This window comes from Mandrillus leucophaeus, unplaced genomic scaffold, assembly GCF_000951045.1.
Source record: "Mandrillus leucophaeus isolate KB7577 unplaced genomic scaffold, Mleu.le_1.0 Scaffold66, whole genome shotgun sequence".
NCBI classification, from domain to species: domain Eukaryota; kingdom Metazoa; phylum Chordata; class Mammalia; order Primates; family Cercopithecidae; genus Mandrillus; species Mandrillus leucophaeus.
The window spans coordinates 2053868-2075308 of NW_012107141.1; the positions used below are offsets into that span (position 1 = coordinate 2053868).

Below are 21441 nucleotides of genomic sequence, written 5' to 3' on the forward strand. Positions count from 1 at the left end.
AAAAAAGAAAAAAGAAAAGAAAAGAAAAACAGAAAGCAATTACCACTTTACATGGCAAAAAAAAAAAGAAAAATACTTAAACCTACCAAAAACTTATAAAATGAATTCTGCTGCTGTTAGGTGAACCACTGGGTGTGGCTTTCTATAAATTTTCAGCAAGTGCCTTATGGGTGGGTTCCTAAATTACTGAATTTATGTAACTGAGAGGTGAAGATGGTGGGGCTGGGAAAATGTACTGGATTAATAGAAACATGTTTCCAGGAGTTGCGTGTGGAGAAGGCAAATAAAACAGCTTCATGAATAAGGAAGGGAAAAACGCAGTCTCATGTTTTATGTTCCAAGGTGTTTTACATTCAACTAAATTAACAAAATAAATATTTTAAATAAAGAAAACAATTTGTATGTGGATAAATCCCAGGTATATTAACCTTTTTGCTTCAAAATTCCTTTTTAGGTTAAAGAAAGTAAGTTCTATTAATTGCTGTTTGTTGAATCCCAAAGTTGAAGGGATATCACATGTTTGTGAACTTCCTCTGCTCTTCTGGAGAAATTGGTAACATGGGCATAGTAAATGTCTACAAAAACCTCCAGTCCACAAGAAGTGCCTTTCAGGAGTTTTGCTGATATTTTTTTCCCTCTAATTTTAAGTTAGTTGTCAGGTAACTCTTATATTTATGAAAATGGAGTACATAAAAGAATAAACAAAAAAATATTGCTTACAGTAATTCTAAACTAAAAATAAGGATGCTTGGGTTATAATTTGGCCTTATTATTGAGCTTTTTGAGCTGTCAGATGAAGATTATTAGAGCCTATCTCTGGGACCCTCAGACTGTTATGAGGTAGTCCAGGAAGGACATCAGACTCCCTGCTCTTGTGCTGTCAAAAGGACCAGTGAGCACCAAAGAGCCTGTTGGACACAGGGCTTTGGAAAGTTGGGAATGTTCTTTGCTTCTATTTTGTTAAAGCAAACAAATGAAAAGGAATAATTAGCCTTTGGCATATGTATTTGGAAAGGCTTAGAATCCCTTTGGAAGTTTTCAGGCTTATCTTCAGACACAGCTTTGAAAGATAAATCCATGATGCATGGAAATATTTTTCAGCCCTTCACCTGAAATAAATGGTTCTGTCAATGTTAGTGTGTTAGGAGAAAGTTTCCTATAGCTCAGATCTCTTGAATCTCCTCATTTGCTAAGAGGGAGAAGATTTGCCTTTTTAACAATGCAGCTGTTTCTTAAACTTCGGGAGGGAGCAAGTGAATGCTTTATTTAATCTGTCTTGGTTCTCTGAGGTTTTGGGGTCTCTGTTTTGTTGTTTTCTCATTAAGTTTGGAAAATTCTTAGCTCTTTTTCCTTTAAATACATCTACTGCCTTGTTCTCTACTTCACCCTTTCTCCTCTTCTGAGACTATAGTTACAGGTATGTTAGAGTGTTTGATATCATCCTACAGTTCTAGAGTACTCTGTTTTGGATTTTTCCCCCCACTCCTTTTTCTCTTTGTGTTTCAGTTTGGATAATTTCTATTGTTCTGTCTTCAAGCTCTCTCTTGTCTTGGCTCTGTCTAGGGTGCTAAGCCTGTTAAAAGAATTCTTCATTTATAATACTGTTTTTTCACTTCTAGCATTTTTAGTTGACTGTTTTTTATATTATTCATCTTTCTACTAAAAATTCCCATATGTTCCTGTGAGTTGTCCACTTTTTTCACTAGATTCTTTAACATATTAATTACAGTTAAAGTCCTTGTCTAATAGTTCCATCATCTTGGTCATTTTTGAGTTAGGTTCTGTTGACAGCTTTATTTTAATTACAGTTAAAGTCCTTGTCTAATAGTTCCATCATCTTGGTCATCTTTGAGTTAGGTTCTGTTGACAGCTTTATTTTATGTCAATGGTCTGTTTTCTCTTATTTTTTGTTTCTGGAAAACTTTGATTGAAAGATGGGCATTCTGTATAGAAAAACAGAAGAGACCAACTTAAATATCATGTTCAGAAATGAGCACACCTTCTCTTCTGTCAGGCCCTTAGTGTGGGAGGCTGACTCAGTCTACTCAGTAATTAGGGGTGGGTTTCAGCTGATTTGTGGTTGGAGTGACCATCAGTGTGCCACAGACTTCCAGTGCTCCCAGGACATGGTGGCCACTACCTTACACTTGGTGTGAGGCCCAGCCTCCTGGAGTGCTTCTCAGAGTTCCTGCCTGGCCCTCTGCTCTCAGTAAACCCAACCTGCCCCCTTTCTTCTCACTCCTGTTCCTCCCTTGGTATAGACTGCTGGTGCTTGTACTTGGTGCTAGGCTCATGGTGGGGGCAGTGGGATTTTCCCTTCCCCTAATCCAGCCTCGGTCTTAGGCCCTTTTCCTGGAGCCTGGGGAGTGAATCTTTCTCAGTGTTCCTGTTCTTTCCTCTGGTGGAAGCTTAACCTGCCCTTCCTCTTGGAGGGTCTTGGACTGGAGAGTTTCCTGCCCTTCCTGAGTGGTAGTGAACCTCTGCCTTGTGTCAGTGCAGGGTCCTGATCTGAGCCAGTGCTCCCGCTTGTCTTTCTGGGGCAGATGGCTTTTGCTTCTACACCTCCTGGCGAGGCAGTATACCTTTGCCTGTGATTAGTGGTGGGAGGGTATCCTGTTCCTCCCTCAGCAGTAGACTTTTTGCATGGCTTCTGGTGGAGTTGGGGGAGTTTTTTGCCCTCCTTTGGGAGCAGAGGGCTTTTGCTTCGCCCTTTCTAGCAGTAGTGGTTTACTGGGGGCTGGAAGGATTCCTACTTCTAGAAATAGTGGATCCTGAACATGGTAAGGTTTCCTTCTGTCCTCCAGCCCTTGAGACTTTTGTTTTGGATGACAAAAACTACAATAAGTGGGCAGAGTTTTATCCAAATCTTCCTCAGAAGCATCCAGCAGAAGAGAACTTGCGAGTGAATGTGGATCCCCTTGTGTCTAGAGCTTCTAAACTGTCCTGATGGCCCATGCTCAGTTTTGAGAATTTGTTAAAATTGTAGCTGTTTTCTGTGGCTGCTTTTATGAAGTCCACCTCCTCTTCCTGTGCTCTTCCAAAGCTGAAATAATTTGTGTGTCCCAGCTCTCCTTGGAGAGGCTTGCCATCTTTGAAATGTAGTTCCCTTGACTGCCTTATGAACATAGCTCTCTTATGGGCCTAAGGAAAGTTATGATGTTTGTAGGTTATGATGTTTGTAGGCTTTTTCTCATTATTATGGTAGATTCCATGTTCTCTTTTGACTTTCTCCATCCTAAGCAGAAGCGAATCCTTTATGTTATGACCAACCAGTGAGTGGGGAGAGGGGAAATGGAGCAGTATTTAAGCAAGTACCGATCCATAGTTGCATGTCATTGCCAGATGTTTGGATGGCATTAACACTTGGAAGTTGGGACAGAAGCATAGCTGGCTGGTTTTGTTTTGTGGGTTCCATTAGAAAAATCCTTTAATATACCAAAATTAAGCCTATTGACCTACGTCACATTCAGGAGGTTCTGATTAAAAGGGCAGTCCAAAGTTGACTGGTTCATTAGAGCCAGCCATCATTGGATGCAGATATTCTTGGGCTAGGTAGGGTTTTTATATAATCTTTGTGCTATTGGACAGACCTCCTGACCACTTTGAGGTAGCAAACTTACATGACACAGTTTTAAAAGTTGTTTATCTCTCTCGTAGTCTATTACAAGCGTAACATAAAGGACATTCTTAGTCCTGTTTCTGCCTTGCTGTTACAACCAGGAACAGATTTTCCTCCTTTTCCCTCAGATCCACTCCCCTAATCTTTCACTTTTTAAAATTTGGTATACAAGATGTGATGCCATGATTAAATGATTGTTTTCCCCTTAAGCCTCATGAATTGACACCTTGATGACTTGGAAAAGTTTTGTAGGATGCAAGTGGTGCCTGTCCTACCTTGTGCCTATAGGGCACTGTTGTCAGATGGATTTGTTCTTTCAACAGTGTTTAACTGCCTGCCCTTTAACAGGTGCTGTGTTAGGTGCTAGGAGTTCAGTGGTGAGCAAAACCAGACATATTCACACTCCTGGAGTTTCTGGAAAAGGACTGTCTTCTTTCTCAGAAACCTCATGATTGATTTAGAAGGGACATGTTATTGATTGCTGTACTTTTCGATATGAAATGCTATCATACTCCCACTTGATGTATTTTTATTATTTCCAACTCCATCCTCTGGGGGTTGGATTTCTTCACTGTCTTCAGGAACTGAGATGAATGGAGTTGTAACACTGAGATCCTATTCTCTTTCCTGTTCCCCTTCACCCATTCTCACCCCAAAACAGTGCTGCCAACTGTTGAATATATTCTTCTTCTTTCCTTTTTTTTTTTTTTGAGGCAGAGTCTTGCTCTGTCGCCCAGGCTAGAGTGCAGTGGCGCAATCTCGGCTCAATGCAAACCCCGCCTCCCGGGTTCAAGTGATTCTCATACCTCGAGGGATTACAGGCTCCCACCACCACACCCAGCTAATTTTTGTATTTTTTAGTAGAGACAGGGTTTCACCATCTTGGCCAGGCTGGTCTCAAACTCCTGACCTCATGATCCACCCGCCTCGGCCTCCCAAAATGTTGGGATTACAGGCATGAGCCACTGTGCCCGGCCCTGTTGAATATATTCTAATGTAAGTGACAAAGACCCTAAGGGGACAGGACGGATGTAAGTGTTGGAGAGAGAGCTAACATTTCCCAACTGCCTATTCTGCGCTAGCACTGCAGTACTTCGTAAACCTCATCTCATTGAATCTTCATGGGATAGGGGGTGTGATCTCCATCTTACAGATTCAAAAAACAGAGGTTAAGTAACTTAAAATTGCGCAACATGCTCTATAACTCTTGTTCTTTCCCCTATGCCACACTGGCTTCCCTTCAATAATTACTGCTAATCCTATTGCCTTCGCATTACTGAAAATTAAGAAATGAATCACATTTAACTGATGTATCAACTGAAATAGCAATTTCAATTTGGAGTTCCACTTTGCCCATGATAGTTTTAAGCTGGCCCAGTCCCTGCCCTAGAGGAGCTTTATAATTCTCATGTTTTAAAGTATCATAGGAACTATGTAGTTCTTATGCTGTGAAATCTGCATGTTTTATAAACAGAATCACAGTGGAATCTGATTAACCAAGAAAGTTTAAATGCTTTGTTCAAGGTTATATTGGTATGACCTGTTTATTCACCTGTAACTTAACTCTTCAGCTGTGTACCTTCCACAGTTTAGAGTGACTGGGGAATTTGCATAGCTGCTGAAGAATCCGTCATTCACACTTTTAAGATAGATATAAATGTGGACCATGTTTTAAGGGAGAAAAAACCATAATAAGCACTTATTTGCATTTGCTCTCTGGATGAGAATAGTGGTGCTTTCGTACATTGCCAACATAGCTGAAAACTCCTTCCTCTCTGTGGATAAGCAGGCTATACTGAGTCCTGGAGGGACTATAAATTATAATACCTTCTGAACATTTCAAGGTATTACAGAGGCCCTGCAGAAACAATTAAGCCTGAGAAGTTCACTTATCCCCAGGCTGAGACACTTGAGCTATGATTATTGGCAAAACTTGCTTCCTTTCTGAGTGAATTGCAATTTGGTGGACAGGGTGAGATGATTTGAGACATCTTAAATTAGAAGTTCAGTTGTGCATTTGTGCCTTTGGCTGGTGTCCTGGGTGGATTTCTTACCAATCGTTGTTTTCTATAAATCCCAAAATCTGCTGTCTCCACTGTGTTTATATGTGAGCATAAAGCTTTGGAATGCTTCAGTTGGAATGTGGTTTAATTTGAATATGACTTAAAAGAACATATGATGATAGACCCATTTGGGTAGAAGAGGAGATAAATATTCAGGATATATGTGTGTTTATGTTTGGCCTGATGCTTTGTAAATTTTTATACCTTTCAGTTTCTTGAAAAAGGACCATTTTCTAAAACTTGCTGTGTGCTGGTACTCTTAATGCTCTAGAACGGGGTAGAAAAAGGTCTGAATTTAAAGTTAGGAATCATGGATTTGAATCATGATTCTGCTCCTTAATATCTTTGTATCTTAGTTTCCTCACTTATAAAATGAAACTGTCCCGAATAAGTGACAAACTGGTTGTGAAGAGCAGATGAAATCATGAATATAAAAGTGCTCTGCAGCAGGTAGAACATGAACATTTGCAAGGATGCTGATTTTTAAAATGCCAATATCTATTTCCAAGGACCTCACAGTCTAGCTGGAGAGAAAAAAGTGATCCTCTGAAATGACAGAAAAACAATTATAGAACAGTATATAACAACTAATGTGTATGGCAAAAACTGTAAGGGCTAAGGGATTTCATAGCAAGGGGAGATTGGTGGTAATAGAAGTGATCAGTAAAAGTTTCGTAGGGAAGATGGGTTCTTTCAGGTCTCATAAAATGTAAATATTTTGGCTGGATGCTAGGAGAGAAAGCAGTAACATGAATTTAAGCAGGATTGAGATTGTAGCGAATCGGCCATATCTAAGAAGCAATAGCAGGGAGGCAGCCAGCTGTGTGCCCAGATGACCAACTATCGGACAACTTGAGAAAGTCAGATACCCTTGAAAGCTAAATCTGTATTTCAGCTTTTCTTTGAGTAGGAGGCATTCTCATTGTGCATGCTTTGCCTTCTTCTTATTAGTCAGTGGAGATGATAGTAGTTACATAACTCAAGTTACCCTAGGCTTTTAACTAATGGATAGAACACTTGCCCCGGAAACAGAAGCAAAGTAAGCACATCTAGACCAGAAAGCATCTTTTTCCTTTACCCTTTTGGGTTATCCTTACAATTTCCCCATGTTAAATTTTCACATGTTCACTCCCTTGCATAAATCCTGATAGCCTCTGGTTTTGAGTGGAATCAGAGATCTGAATGAAGCTGGAGAGATCATATAGAGTAGCATTCTGCTTTTGTTAGGAACTGAGTTTAACCTCTGCTCGGATAAGGAACTGCCTTCTTTCCAAAGACTATATCGGACCAGGAAAGAGTAGCTGATACTGGAGCAACCCTCCTGCCAAAAGAAGAAAAAATTATAAAAGTTTATTTAAAACAACTGTTTACAGGCATTGTAGAGCAACTAACATAGTATTTGAGGGAATACCATTCCTGAGAGGAAGAAAGCACTTGGAATTGAGCTACATAGTCACTCTGGCATTTTCCCTGAGGGTACTTGCCAATTCTCTATCCAAGAGTGTGGGGTCCCAGCAGAAAGCAGCAGTCCTACAGGGCTTAGAGGTTGGAGTTAGGGGCTATTAAAGTATTTGGGATCTGAAACACAAAATCCCAGGAGAAAGAAAACCACAAGGAAGAAAGTGAAAAATGTGCTTGTAATCTTCCCTTGGGGTATTTGCCAACTCCTAAGGTACACATGATCAGAGCAAGGCTCCAAGAATCCTTGTAAAAAGCAGCAGTTGGGAATGTTGTGAGCAATGCAGATATTTCAGCAGCCATATACAGTGCTGGTGAGAGGTTGGTATTCAAGGCCTGCCAAGGTAGAGGGGCCCTGGCAAATACAGACACCCCAGGCTTTAATTGGAGGCCTCAGAAGGACCACACTTTGAGCATAAGGGAAAGCTGAAATAAGCTAGCTCTGACCCAACTTAAAACTGACCTCTGACAGGATTAAAGTGGCCTGACTGTACTATTACACCTGCCAGAAGAATACGTTACACTCTTAAGAGGAAGATAATCTGAATCATCCAGAACCTCTACAGATTTTAAACAGAATGTCTGCCATCCAATAAAAAATTAAGAAGCATGCTAAAATTGAGACCAAATGACCAAAATGAAGAGAAAAACAACAGTAGCAAGATATCCACAGGTGATTCAGATATTGGAGTTTATTAGTCAAGAACTGACTATGTTTAAGAAAGTAGAAAAAAAGAAGAATACTTTCAACAAAGACATGAAATCTACTTTTGACAAGATCAAATGGAAATTCTGGAACTGAAAAAATATAGGAATGAAATTAAGAATTTAATACATTATTTAATAGCAGTTTAAACACCAAAGAAAAAGGGATAGAAGATTATTGAACCAGAAGAAAAGTTAGTAGAAAACACCCAGATTGAAGCACAGAGAGAAAACATACTGAAAATGGAATAAGAGATACATGAGATATATTGAAAACATTGTGAAATATATTTCACATATATGTACATTTGGAGTCTCAGGAGAGTGCAACGGAAATAATATTTAAGAAATATTGGTGAAACCCCATCTCTACTCAAAATACAAAAAATTAGCCGGGTGTGGTGGCGGGTGCCTGTAGTCCCAGCTACTAGGGAGGGTGAGGCAGGAGAATGGCATGAACCCAGAAAGCAGAGATTGCAGTCAGTGAGCTGAGATCGCGCCACTGCACTCCAGCCTGGGCGACAGAGGGAGACTCTGTCTCCAAAAAAAAGAAATATTGGCTGAGAGTTTTCTAAAATCAGTGGAAAGCATCAAACCACAAATTGAAGAAGCAGTACAGTCCTCAGTGGAATAAATACAAAGGGCCACATCTAGGCATGTCATAGTTGAATTACTGTAAGCCAAAGACAGAGAAAGCTTAAATGCAGTCAGAAATAAAAAGCATATTGTCTTCAAAGGTGCACCAGTAAGATTGACAGCTGGTTTATCAATGAAGAATTGGTTGAAACCAGAATACAATAGAAGTATACCTTGAATGTTCTGAAAGAAAATAATCACTAACCTAGAATTCTCTACCTATCAAAAGTATCCTTCAAAAATTGTTTGGGTAAAAAGAAGCTTTCAAACAAGTAAAAAGAGAGAGTCATCCACTAATTCTGCAATGAAATAAATAAAATAAATTCTTCAGTTAGCAGGAAGATGATATGTGATGGAAGCTCAGATATGCATCAAGAAAAGAAAGGGTAAATACATGGTGAAAATTTACTTTAAAAAATAATGATGTCCCCAGGCACAGTGGCTCTTGCTTGTAATCCCAGCACTTTGGGAGGCCAAGGCTCGTGGATCACGAGATCAGGAGTTTGAGACCAGTCTGACCAATATGGTGAAACCCCATCTCTACTAAAAATACAAAAATTAGCCGAGTGTGGTGGTGCATGCCTGTAATCCCAGCTACTTAGGAGGCTGAAGTGGGAGAATCGCTTGAACCTAGGAGGTGGAGGTTGCAGTGAGTCGAGATTGCGCCACTGTACTCCAGCCTGGGTGACAGAGCAAGACTCTGTCTCAAAAATAAATAAATAAATAATAAAAATAAATAAATAAAAAACATGTCTTGTGGGATTTAAAATGTGTAGATGAAAAATATTTGACAATAATAGCATAGCAGATAGGAGAGAGCTGATAAGTTATAAAATTGTTAGTTTGAGATGTAATATAATAAAGCAATGATGCTTACTGTAGTTGTTAGGAAAGCTATTCAATAACAAAAGACTAAATAACTAGCAACCTAATGAAGAAGAAAAATGTGGAATAATAATAAAAATTTTTTGATCAATTCTAAAGGTGAGAAAAAACTAAAATAACAAGAGATAAATAGGAAACAAACAGAATGATCATACATTTAAACTCAGCCATATCAGTAATGTAAATTAAATATAAATGGACTGTATTTGTAATTAGGAAACAAATATTTTTGGATGAGATAATATATTAAAACCCAGTAACAGTTTGATTATCCTTTATCCAAAATGCTTGGGAGCAGAAGTATTTAAGATTTCAGATTCTTTTTTTAGATTTTAGGGAATCTGAAATGCTCCAATGAGCATTTCCTTTGAGCATCATGTCAGCACTCAAAAAGTTTTGGATTTTGGAGCATTTTAGATTTGAGTTTTTTGGATTTAGGATGCTCAACCTGTATATGCTTTTTGCAACAGACAAGCTTGGGACAAGCTTTGAGGGTAAAAATTTGAAATATATATTTATAAACTTGAAATACATATATGTGTATATAAATATACACACGCACTCTACACAATCCATAGCCACACATACAGGCAGACAAATAAAAATCAATAAGGATATAGAATATTTAAACAAAATTATACCCATCAATTGCAGAATATATATATTTTTAAGTCTACATACATTATTTATAAAAATAAACAATGTGCTGGGCCATAAATCAAGTTTGAATAAATTGTAAAGTATTGAAATCACATGTGTTCTCTGACCACAGCACAGTCAAAGTGCAATCAAAGTAGAAATCAGTAACAGAAAGATAAATAGAAAAAATAAAAATATTTAGAAATTAAACAATATTCAAAGGAAATTAGAACTTTTTTGTCTAAAAGGTAATGAAAATGATATGTAAATGTGCAGGGAGCACTTAAATAGGACATAGCGGGAAATTTATAACTTTAAATGCTATATATTAGAAATGAAGAAAGGTTGAAATCAATGATCTAAACTTTAATTTTAGGAAGTTAAAAGCAAGATTAATTAAATTCCTTCAAAATAGAAGGAAATAATAAGAACAAAAGCTAGCAAAATAAAAAAAAGTATGATGTGGAAAATCAACAAAATCAAAAGTCGATTTTTACAAAAAGATTAACAAAATTGATAAAGCTCTACTAAGACTGATCAAGTACAAAGAGAAAACACAACAGTATCAGGAATGAAAAGAGATGTATTACAATAGATTCTACAGGTGTTAAATGGATGTGAATGCACAGCTTTATTTCAATAAATTTAACAATTTAGATGGAATGAAGATATCCCTTGAAAAGCACTACTTATGAAACTGACATACACACAGAAAAACATGCATAATCCTATGGCTATGAAAGAAAATTAATCCATAATTTAAAATGTTCACACACACACACACACACACACACACCAATCCACCCACCCACCCACACCCTTGCCCAGATGGCTTCTGTGAGGAATTCCTCTAAAACCTTTCAGGGAAGAAATAATGCCAACCTCGCATAAAAGTTCTCAAAGAACAGAAAAAGAGAGAATAGTTTCCACCTCATTTTGTAAGGCCAGCATAACTTTGGTACCATAACCTGACTTAGATACTGCAAGTGTTGAGCAAAACAAATCAGACACAAAAGGGTAAATACTGTTTGATTCCATTAATATGAAATTCAAGAGCAGACACCACAATCGTAATCAGCATAGTGGTTACTCTTAGAGGGGTGAGATACTGACTGGGAAATAGCATGAGGGAATCTTTTGGAATGCTGGAATGTTCTATATCTTTATCTGGATACTAATTATAAGAGTATATACATATGTATAAATCCATTGAGCTGTACACGAGATTTGTGCACTTTACTGTGTGTATGTTATATAAGACAAAATATTATACACTCTGCTATAACACATCAATAGTCTCATCATTGCATAATTTATCTTCTATCTTAATTGAATCCAATGTGCATTTCACTTGCTAACATTTTATTTTGACTGCATTTGATAAATACAAACTTCTGATAGTAGCTGGCTTGAACAGCAGGGAGCATTTGCCCTAGGTACCCCCACCCCTACAACTTTGAGAATAAAGGAATTAGCTAAACCCAGAGTTGACTGTGATGGAGCATCTAGTTTTCCCACTCTGTCTCACTTGCTTGCTCACTTAAAACACTTGCTTGCTCACTTTTCTTTATAGGCCCGGTGGTTCTGGGAAGCGTACTTCCAGTCAATTAAAGCCATTGCCCTGGCCACCCTGCAGATTATCAATGACCGGATCTATCCATATGCTGCCATCTCCTATGAAGAATGGAATGACCCTCCTGCTGTGGTAAGTGAATTCCAGTGCTAGCCACGTGAGGCATGCTCCAGCTGTCAGGGTGGGTGGAAGGAAAATGTACTACAATTGTAAAGGTTATTTAAATTATAGCTTTCTAAGATGAGAGTGTGCTTTTTATACTTGGGGGCTGATAAGGGCAGCGTACTTTTGAAACACTGACAAGAGTGAAAAATACGGAAGCAGCAGCTTCCAGTGTGTTTTAAATGTGCTTAGAAAGACCGTCTGTTTATTTTTTTGCAGAGATAAGTAAGGAGGCATGGGTCTTGTTGGAAATCAAAGACATCCTGGTGACTTTTGCAATTGTAATGCTTAGAGCTTTTGAAAAAGTTCTATAAGCAACTTAATAATAATAGCTTGTATTTTGAGTGCTTACTCTCTGCCAGGGACTGTGCTAAGTGCTTTACATGTATTACTTCAATCAATATTTCCAACACACTGTGAGGAAAATAATAAGCAGAAGTGATCTAGAGGCATTACGGATTGCTATAGTCATTTGCTCACAATTGTGGCAGAGGCCTCTAGCTATTTCCAGCAAAGAGATGGAGCGGTCAGAAGCTGTTCTTGGGCTTTCCTCCTTGTGTGAAGGAATCATAAGGCACATGTGTCATTGTAGAGACTGTGGCAGTGGCTTCTAGACACACCTTCTTTTTCACTGAAAATGCCTGAAGTTCTGGAGCTGGAAATTACTACTTCCTAGCTGCTCTGAAGTGGACCTGGCTGTCCAGCTCACAGACCTTAAGGCGTTCCTGTAAGAGAACTAGACTCTTCTCCATTCTTCGTTCTAATCGTCTCTCTCTTTCTGACCAGCCCTCCTTGTCTCCCGATTCTACCTTTTATTTTATTTTTTAAAAATTATTATTATACTTTAAGTTCTAGGGTACATGTACACAACATGCAGATTTGTTACATATGTATACATGTGCCATGTTAGTGTGCGGCGCCCGTTAACTCGTCATTTACATTAGGTATATCTCCTAATGCTATCCCTCCCCACTCCCCGCTCCCCACAACAGGCCCCAGTGTGTGGTGTTCCCCACCCTGTGTCCAGGTGTTCTCATTGTTCAACTCCAACCTATGACTGAGAACATGCGGTGTTTGGTTTTCTGTTCTTGCGATAATTTGCTCAGAATGATGGTTTCCAGCGTCATCCATGTCCCTACCAAGGACATGAACTCATCTTTTTTTATGGCTGCATAGTATTCCATGGTGTATATGTGCCACATTTTCTTAATCCAGTCTATCATTGATGGACATTATTGCTATCATTGATTCTACCTTTCCTTTCTTTCTTTCTTTTTTTTTTTTTTGAGACTGAGTTTTACTCTTGTTGCCCAGGCTTGAGTGCAGTGGCGTGATCTCAGCTCACTGCAACCTCTGCCTCCTGGGTTCAAGTGATTCGCCTGCCTCAGCCTCCCTAGTAACTGGGATTACAGGCGCCCGCCACCACACCCAGCTGATTTTTTATTTTTAGTAGAGACGGACGGGGTTGGCCAGGCTGGTCTCGAACTCCTGACTTCAGGTGATCCACCCGCCTTGGCCTTCCGAAGTGCTGAGATCATAGGCATGAGCCATTGCGCCAGCCCCGATTCTACCTTTTCTAAATAGTGCTGTATATGGCCACCTGGTTAATCTTCATATAGGACCATCCTTTTCTCTTTCCTTTCCTGCTTCCCTTCTTCCTACTTTCATCCAGGCTTTTTGAAATGGTTACTGGGTTTTAGGTACTCAGGTGCTGAGAATACAGAAAAAAGAAAACAGTTCCTGCCCTCAAAGAAGCTCTCCACTAATTTGGGAAGCTAGCAAGTAATGCCGTGAACATAGAGGTCCTGTAGTGGAGTGGTGTACTGAGTGCTGTGGGTGCACAGGGGACAGGCATCTCTTCTTGCTGGGACACTTCCTGAAGAGGGAGTGCCCGAGAGGAATTCAGTATGTGTATATGGTAAAAACAACAGCAAACATCTCTATGTTTTGCTTGCGGTGAAGTTTCCTTCTATCTCCTCCTTGACTCCATTACCAAAGGCAACATCTCAGAATGTTACCATTCATATATAAGCATAATTTTGTAGTTTTAAAACATATATGGGATTATACTATACTTATTTTTCTGCCTTTTTTTATTTCAGCACTAGATTGTAGACTTATTTTTGTTTTATTCTATATAGGTCTACTTCAGTTTTTTAGGATGGCTGTATTAGTATTCAATTGTTTGGGTATATCGTATGTAATAGATCTATTATTGATAGGTATTTAGACTGCTTTCTTTTTTTTTTTTTTCCTTCTTTCTAACAGTAATACAAGGGCATACTTTCATATGTTTACACATAAATATGTGAATATATCTACAGAATTAATTCCAGCTAAAAAACTGCTTAAAGAAAATACACGTTGGCCGGGCGCGGTGGCTCACGCCTGTAATCCCAGCACTTTGGGAGGCTGAGGCGGGCAGATCACGCCGTCAGGAGATCGAGACCATCCTAGCTAACACAGTGAAACCCCGTCTCTACTAAAAATGCAAAAAATTAGCCGGGCATGGCAGCGGGTGCCTGTAGTCCCAGCTACTTGGGAGGCTGAGGCAGGAGAATGGCGTGAACCCGGGAGGCAGAGCTTGCAGTGAGCCGAGATTGCGCCACTGCACTCCAGCCTGGGCGACAGAGCGAGACTCCATCTCAATTAAAAAAAAAAAAAGAAAATACACATTTTAAATGTTGATAGATATTAACAAATTTCTCTTTCAAAAGACTATATTAATGTGTAGTTTCACAAATAACATTTGGGTGTTGTAGTTCTCCATGCCTTCAGTAATGCTGGGTATTTGAATTTTTTTGCTCATCTCATAAGTGAGAAGTGGTCTTCATGTGTATTTTTCAAAGCAAAGATTGATAGCTTTGTTGAGTTTTCTCAGATAATTCTATTTGTATTTTTATTGTTATCACATTGTACTTTTAGATTGTTTTAGACATTTATTTGTTCAGTGGTTATTTACTGAATGCCTGCCTTGTTCCAGGCAGGGTGCGTGGTACTTTGAATGAACAAGGCAGAGGAGGAGCCTTGCCTTTGGGAAACTTACATTACAATGGATCTTTCTATCTAGAAGAAAGATTTGTCTTTCTGGTAGAATTTATATGATGTGTGTGTGTGTGTGTGTGTATTTGTGTGTATATATATATCTCCTTTACAAGTCTTGGTAAATATTTCTTAGATTTAAAATTTTTTCTTATGCTCTAATGAAAGAATACTTTCTGACCTTATAGTTCTCAACTGGTTACCATTTGTATACAGACACATTTTGACTTTTGTATATTAATTTTGCAACTATTCTGTTACTGAATTCTATAGTTGTTTACTTTTTTTAGTTGATTCTCTTATATTTTTTAGATATACAATTATATCCACAAATGCTAATTTTGCTTCATTTTTCCAGTATTTGAAACTTTTTTTTTTCTTTTATCTAATTGCATTGGCTAGTACTTCCAGAACAATGTTAAATGGTGATTTGAATATTAAAAGAAAAGGGTAGGTATTATCTAGTCAGAGAAAGGAAGAAAGTTAGATTCCATCCAGAAGGAACAACAAATTCAAAGATGCAGAGGAACAGGGGAGCTTGGTAGTTTAAGGAACGTCAGAGAGTTCAGTGTGGCAACAGTGAAAGAAGCTTGGGAGGAAGAGGCAGAGGATGAAGTCTGGAAAGGGTCCAGATCACAAAACACCGTGTATCTCACATAAGGCATTGGAGTGTTATCTGTGAGAAACAAATAATCACTGAAGCCTTTTAAACAAGGGAGTAATGTGATAAGATTGCATTTTGGGTCAGTCTCATCTTAGTGTGGAGGATGGATGATGCATGGCAGTGGGACCAGACTGGAGGCAGTAGACTGTTTGAGAAATCCAGATGAAAATTAATAGAGGACACATTTGAGTGGTGTCTGGAAAAATGGATATTCTATCTGTAAGTGAGGGAGAAGTTCAGAAGACTGAGGTATACTGTATAGTTTATCCAGATAGGGAATTTGGTTGCATGAGGAGTCATGGATGAGGATGGTATTGTCATCCAAACTCAGTCTTAGGGCAGGGCCCTCCACAATCTACCTTTCTTTCTTTTTTTCTTTTCTTTCTTTCTTGCTTGCTTGCTTGCTTGCTTGCTTGCTTTCTTTCTTTCTTTCTTTCTTTCTTTCTTTTTTTTTTTTCCTGTTCTGTTTCAGAGAGTTCTAGATTTCTGGCAGCACAACTCAATCCTTCCTCTGTGTGCCCGTTTTTCCTCCTCTGTGCCTTTGTGGCTGCTAGCCTTTTCCTTGGCACACCTTTCTTCCCCATCATCTGCAGATTTATATAGGCTTCAGTGACTGGCTGGTAAACTCCTTTCTCCAGGAGGTTTTCCCAACCCCTTCAGTAGGAAGTAACTCTTAGAGCACGGTATCTGTGTTTCTTTTCCATCACTTACCATGTGTAGAAGTGGAATTTCCTGTAAAGTTTTAAGCATCTTAAGGTCATTTCTGACCTTGGTGTTTCTCATAATACCTAGGACAACTTAATTCAGACAGGAAGATCTTGATATATAAAGGAAAGAAAGAGGGATGGAGAGAGGGAGAAAGGGAAGGAGGGAGGAAGATTGGCATCCTAGGACTTGAGCCATCTAAGACACATCCTGCTGGGAAGGTGGGGAAAGTGGTAGATTGTTTCTCATCTGTAAAGTCATTATAATGACAGTAACCCAGTGACTTATCTAAGATCATGTAATGGCAAGTTGTGTGAACAACTGAGAACCCAGGTCTTCTACCTGCAGATTATCTTGAATTGCCATGGAATTATAGGGGAGCCCTTGAGCCTCCTCTGGGCTAAAACGTTACTGCTGTTCCAAGCAAATGGTACAAGCTTGAGAGGAAAAGTATTTCATCTGTTCCTCTGCAGGAGAATTCATACCGGTGCAGGAGAATTCATAGAGAATTCTGTCTGGTCATGACCCAGACAGGAAGTGCAGAAATACTGGGACTTTATCCTATACTTTTATCTAAAGCTCTAAGAGATGTTTAATAAAAATAAAGAGTTGGACTTTAGTTGTTTTTTATAAGAATATAGATAGGCTAGGAAAAATAGAATATGACATTTTGCAGTTTTGAAATAGATATGTTTTAATTCAGGACAGAATGGTCAAAGTGCTAAACTCTTAACAATTTGAGAAATAAGCATAAAAAGCATAAATCAAGGTATATAACTGGGAAATATATTCTCTATATATTTTTAACTCTTTCTTAAATAATCCTTTTTAGGATACTTTGGTATTTATCACATTTCTAGCTCAGGTGCGAGAGCCCTGATTTAAAGCAGTAGGTTATACATTTCTGCATCTTCAGTGAAAACAACTGATGGGAGGCCTGAATAGCGATGGTTTATTTATAGTTAACTTCTCCCTTTCCCTCAGAAATATTTAACCTACTCTAGATGAGATTACTATGAGCCCAACCTGCAGGGGAGTCTCTTCTCTAGATTCCATCAAATTTATGATGTCTGACACTCCGAGGTGGGAGTAGGCGTGGATCTTGGTCAGTAAATCAAAGGGTGGTCTGGGGTTTTCAGAGATACACTCTTAGGGTCTCCAGCCATGCACAGAGCTTGCTCAGACTGGAGAAGGAGAGGTGAGAGTTCAGAATCATATTTTGGCTAGATACAGCTGCCTTAGTTTAATGTAAAAAGAAGAGGGGGGGCCTATGTGTGTCAACGATTATGACAGTGAGAGGTGGTCTTTCAGAGTATTCATGTCACTAGATGCTTTGTCACTCTTATCTGTAAAACTAGGGTGATGACATTATCCACGTTGCACCACACCCTCAGAACCTGAAAAAGTTTGACACAGTAAAACTTGGACGTAATGTTAACATAATAGACCTATCTAAATTGGAGAAATTGACCCTTTGTTTTGAAAGGAAATCTAATTTATCACCAAGTTAAAGTTCTTTATGAGGGGAAGCATGCATGCTTTTATATTAATTGTCTTAACTGTTCATGTTAAGGCTGCCTATATTTTTATGCCTTTTCTGTCCCTTCGTGCTTTTATTTTTCTCTCCTTTTTGCAAATATCAGCAAAGCTTTATCATCTCCCTAAATATCCTATATTACTTCTAACTTTGGTGCCATTTCTAGTCTTTGGTGCCATTTTACTTCTGGTTCTCTGCCAGATGTGAACATATGCAGGAGGACAGAGACTGAGACAAGTGAGCTTTAAACTATGAATTCATGTGTCACCAAAGTTATATCCTCTCAGTGACAACTTTTTAAAAACTAAATGTAATATAGTCTGAAAACGATGTAGAGTGGAGTGTTTTCCCATGTTATTTTTCTATGATGTGATTTGAAAGATTATACTCCATCTTATCAATGTTATAATTTTATTTACATTTTTGATAGACAGTGTTTTTTTCCAAGTTTGCTATCATAGGTAACACTAATAAAGATACCCCAGATTGTTTTCCTTTCTGCAATTACCTTACCAGATTTAAAACAGAAGGAAAAGAGAGTAGGGGTTCTTATAGCCATTGATAAAAATTGATGAGAAAAATGGGGAAGCATCTTAAAATGAATTATTATACCCAGAATAAGAATGAGGTTGAATAACAAGAGCTTTTTCTATGAAATCTAGCCGGAGCGGCAACTTCGCTGCAATCAAAGCCTCAGATGAGGATTAGATACTTCCCTGGACCTCCTCTAAGTCTCAGTCTAACTCTAATTTTTGAAGATAGAAAGGGCAAGGGATCAGCCAGATGAGAGTATTGCATAAGAGCACTTGATTGGCAAGAATCACCCAGGGGGATCAGAAATCACAACTGTGGGCAAAATGTGGTAGAGTGTGCCATGAGGCAGTGGTTCCCAATCTTTCGTATGCATCAGAATACAGAGTGCTGCCACCCCGCCCTGAGATTCACATTGGGTAGGTCTGGGTTAGGAACCTAGAATTCGCATTTCTAGCAAATTCCCAAGTCTTGGGTGTTGATGCTGCTGGTCCAGGGACCATATTTCAACGTGGGATTTCATTCACTGTGTGTGTCCTAACTCACTCCCTGGAGAAGGCTCTTCCTTTCTCCTCATCCATTTCCTCCTCTTAACCCTGTGGGGCTTGGATTAGAGGCATCCAGAGGCTGGGTTTAGAGTGAATCTGTCTCAGCTACATGAAAAACTCAGGGCTGCCTATACTTAGATGTCCAGACGGTGGCCCTCACTCACAAAGGTTGTGATTGTACAAGCAGCTGAAAATATCACTCAGCTATAAACACTAACAAGCAATAAATCACTCTGCAAGCTGAAGAAGCGCTAGCTCAGATGTATGAAGCAGAACTCTAAGTTGAAAAGATACCAGGTTAACAGTCTGTGTAACTCAACTCAGCACCCTGTAAGTTGTGGAATGTTTCTCTGGAATTTGAAAGCCTACCCTGCCCCACAGGAGGCCTTCTTGGCTTATTCTCTCCGTCTTCCTCCTACTGCCGAGACCTGATAAAAAAAAAAAAAAAAAAAAAGTGTGGAATTTAGAAATTTTAGCTCGAATTTAAGGTACGTTTAAACTTTTTGAAGTCTATTGTTTTTATAGGTATCACATTTAGAGGATCACATTTGCACAAGTGATCCAGTATGCTACCCTAAATTCCAGGCCTTTCCTTAAGTAGTACCTTTTACTTCTTTGGAAGTGAGCTAGAAAGTCTCAGAATGTCAGCAGCCAGGGAATAAGGAAAGCTGAGCTGGGTCTGCAGATGGAGAGATGCGGAAAGATACAGAGAGCTTGATCTGGGGCCCCAAGCAAAGAACTTGGCCAATTCTGATGGTCAGATGGAACATGGTAAAGAAAATGAAAATCACAAGCCCGATCCAGATGGGGAATATAGATAAAGAACATGAAAAGACAGACTCGGGGATATTACTAAGATGATCTTGTCAATCAGAAGAGCATGCTAGAGCTTTTGTAGCCAAGAGAAACGAATGTGCCTGTGTAACACACATCTGCATGGCAGCCCTAGTGGTGGTGCTGGATGAATGAATGTACACACATTGTTTCCTTGGATGCAGTCCTGCCTTCGTTGCTTACTTAGAGTTCACTTTTATGGCTCTAGCTTTCATGAATCAAAACCTGACTGCTTCCTTACATCACACAGCTTGTGGGAGGGCAGTGAGTAGAATAGTTTTTCAGAGTCCGTGGGAGCTTGATCTGGCAGCAGATTAATTAAGAACATACTGAGTGTTTTGGCAAAGTAATCTTTCATGTACCAACTATCAGTTAGATTAGCACATCAAATTCCCTTTCCCCTTTTTTCAGGGGCCATTGTAATTCTCCCTTGAGATCTGCTTAAATGATTCAATAATAGAAGTTACCAGGGAAATGTGGTAGTTAAGTATTATAACCTCAACATAATGAATTTTGTTTCCATTTCTAATAGTCTTCGTTTTTATGTATCTCCCAATTGATTAATATTTGAGTGTAATTTTCTTTTTTCTTTTTTTTTTTTTTGAGTGTAATTTTCTAATAAATGGGTCATTACAGCTGCAGATTAGAAAACTTTACACATTGCTTCAACCAGAGGCTGATTCTTGACTTTTGGCTCTCCCGGTTTTTTTTTTTTTTTTCCCCTCAGCTATATTTCTTAGTTTTGTGTTTTAGAAAATAGTGCGGCTTAACACATATATGTGACTTAAAAATTCAAGTAAAAGAAACCATAGAATGAAAATTAGGGCCTGTTTTCAAGGGGTAACTGCTTTTAACTCTTTAACTTTTCTCTGATACTTTCTTCCTATTTCCCCATTAATGCTGTTTTTAAATTTCTTACTGAGGACCTTCTTTTTACTTCAAGTTAACACTTTTTCTCCTGTTGTTTCTACTTCCCTTACACACTCCTCCTGTTCCATCTTACCATTATGACTTTGTCATCATTTTTCATTAAAGTGGTATTTATTATATGCATTATTAGAGCTGTATAAATGTTGTTTTCAACTGAACAAAGTTGTAAACAAGGATTTTGTTTCCTTTCTTGTACAGCTTTCTATTTTCCAGAGAACTAATAAATGCCTGGGTTTTTTTTTTTTTTTTTTTTCCCTCAGTTTTCCATGTTCCTATCACTAATTTAATTTTGCTGGATTCCCAGACAAAATAATAAAATGTTCAAGCACAAGTGAAGTCCAGGATTTTTCTTTCTTTCTGGAGTCATCTCTCTTGTAGCCCCTCTCTTCAGTTCCAGGTGGCCGTGATTGCTCTCCAGGTCTCCTGGGCACTGGGCAGCCATCATCCTGATGCTCAGTTCACCGTGACACTGAGAATTCCCTTTTTGTCTCTGCTCTGTCAGATTTTTTATTTCCATATTGTAACATCTTTCTCTGTTTTGGTTTATTTTTTTCCAAAAGCTTCTTAAGAAATGGAGGAAGGGAGATACATTTCTGTCACCTTACATGTCCTAAAGTTATTTATTCTGGCTGGGCATGGTGGCTCACGCCTGTAATCCCAGCATTTTGGGAGGCCAAGGTGGGCGGATCACCTGAGGTCAGGTGTTCAAGACCAGCCTGGCCAACATGGCAAAACCCCATATCTACAAAAATACAAAAATTAGCTGGGCATGATGGTGTGTGCCTGTAATCCCAGTTACTTGGGAGGCTGAGGCAGGAGAATTGCTTGAAACCAGGAGGCGGAGGTTGCAGTGAGCCGAGATCGCACCATTGCACTCTAGCCTGGGCGTCAGAGTGAGACTCCGTCTCAA

General features: G+C 38.9%; 1 protein-coding gene across 2 annotated transcripts in view; it reads left to right on the top strand.

Annotated features, from left to right (window-relative positions):
• EXT2 (exostosin glycosyltransferase 2) overlaps nucleotides 1-21441 on the top strand; it is a 161070-nt gene that overhangs the window by 77451 nt on the left and 62178 nt on the right. For both annotated transcript variants that reach the window (XM_012001352.1, XM_012001351.1), the window contains exon 8: nucleotides 11579-11710. In XM_012001352.1, coding sequence (XP_011856742.1) covers nucleotides 11579-11710 — 132 coding nt within the window. The remainder of the gene's footprint in view (nucleotides 1-11578; nucleotides 11711-21441) is intronic.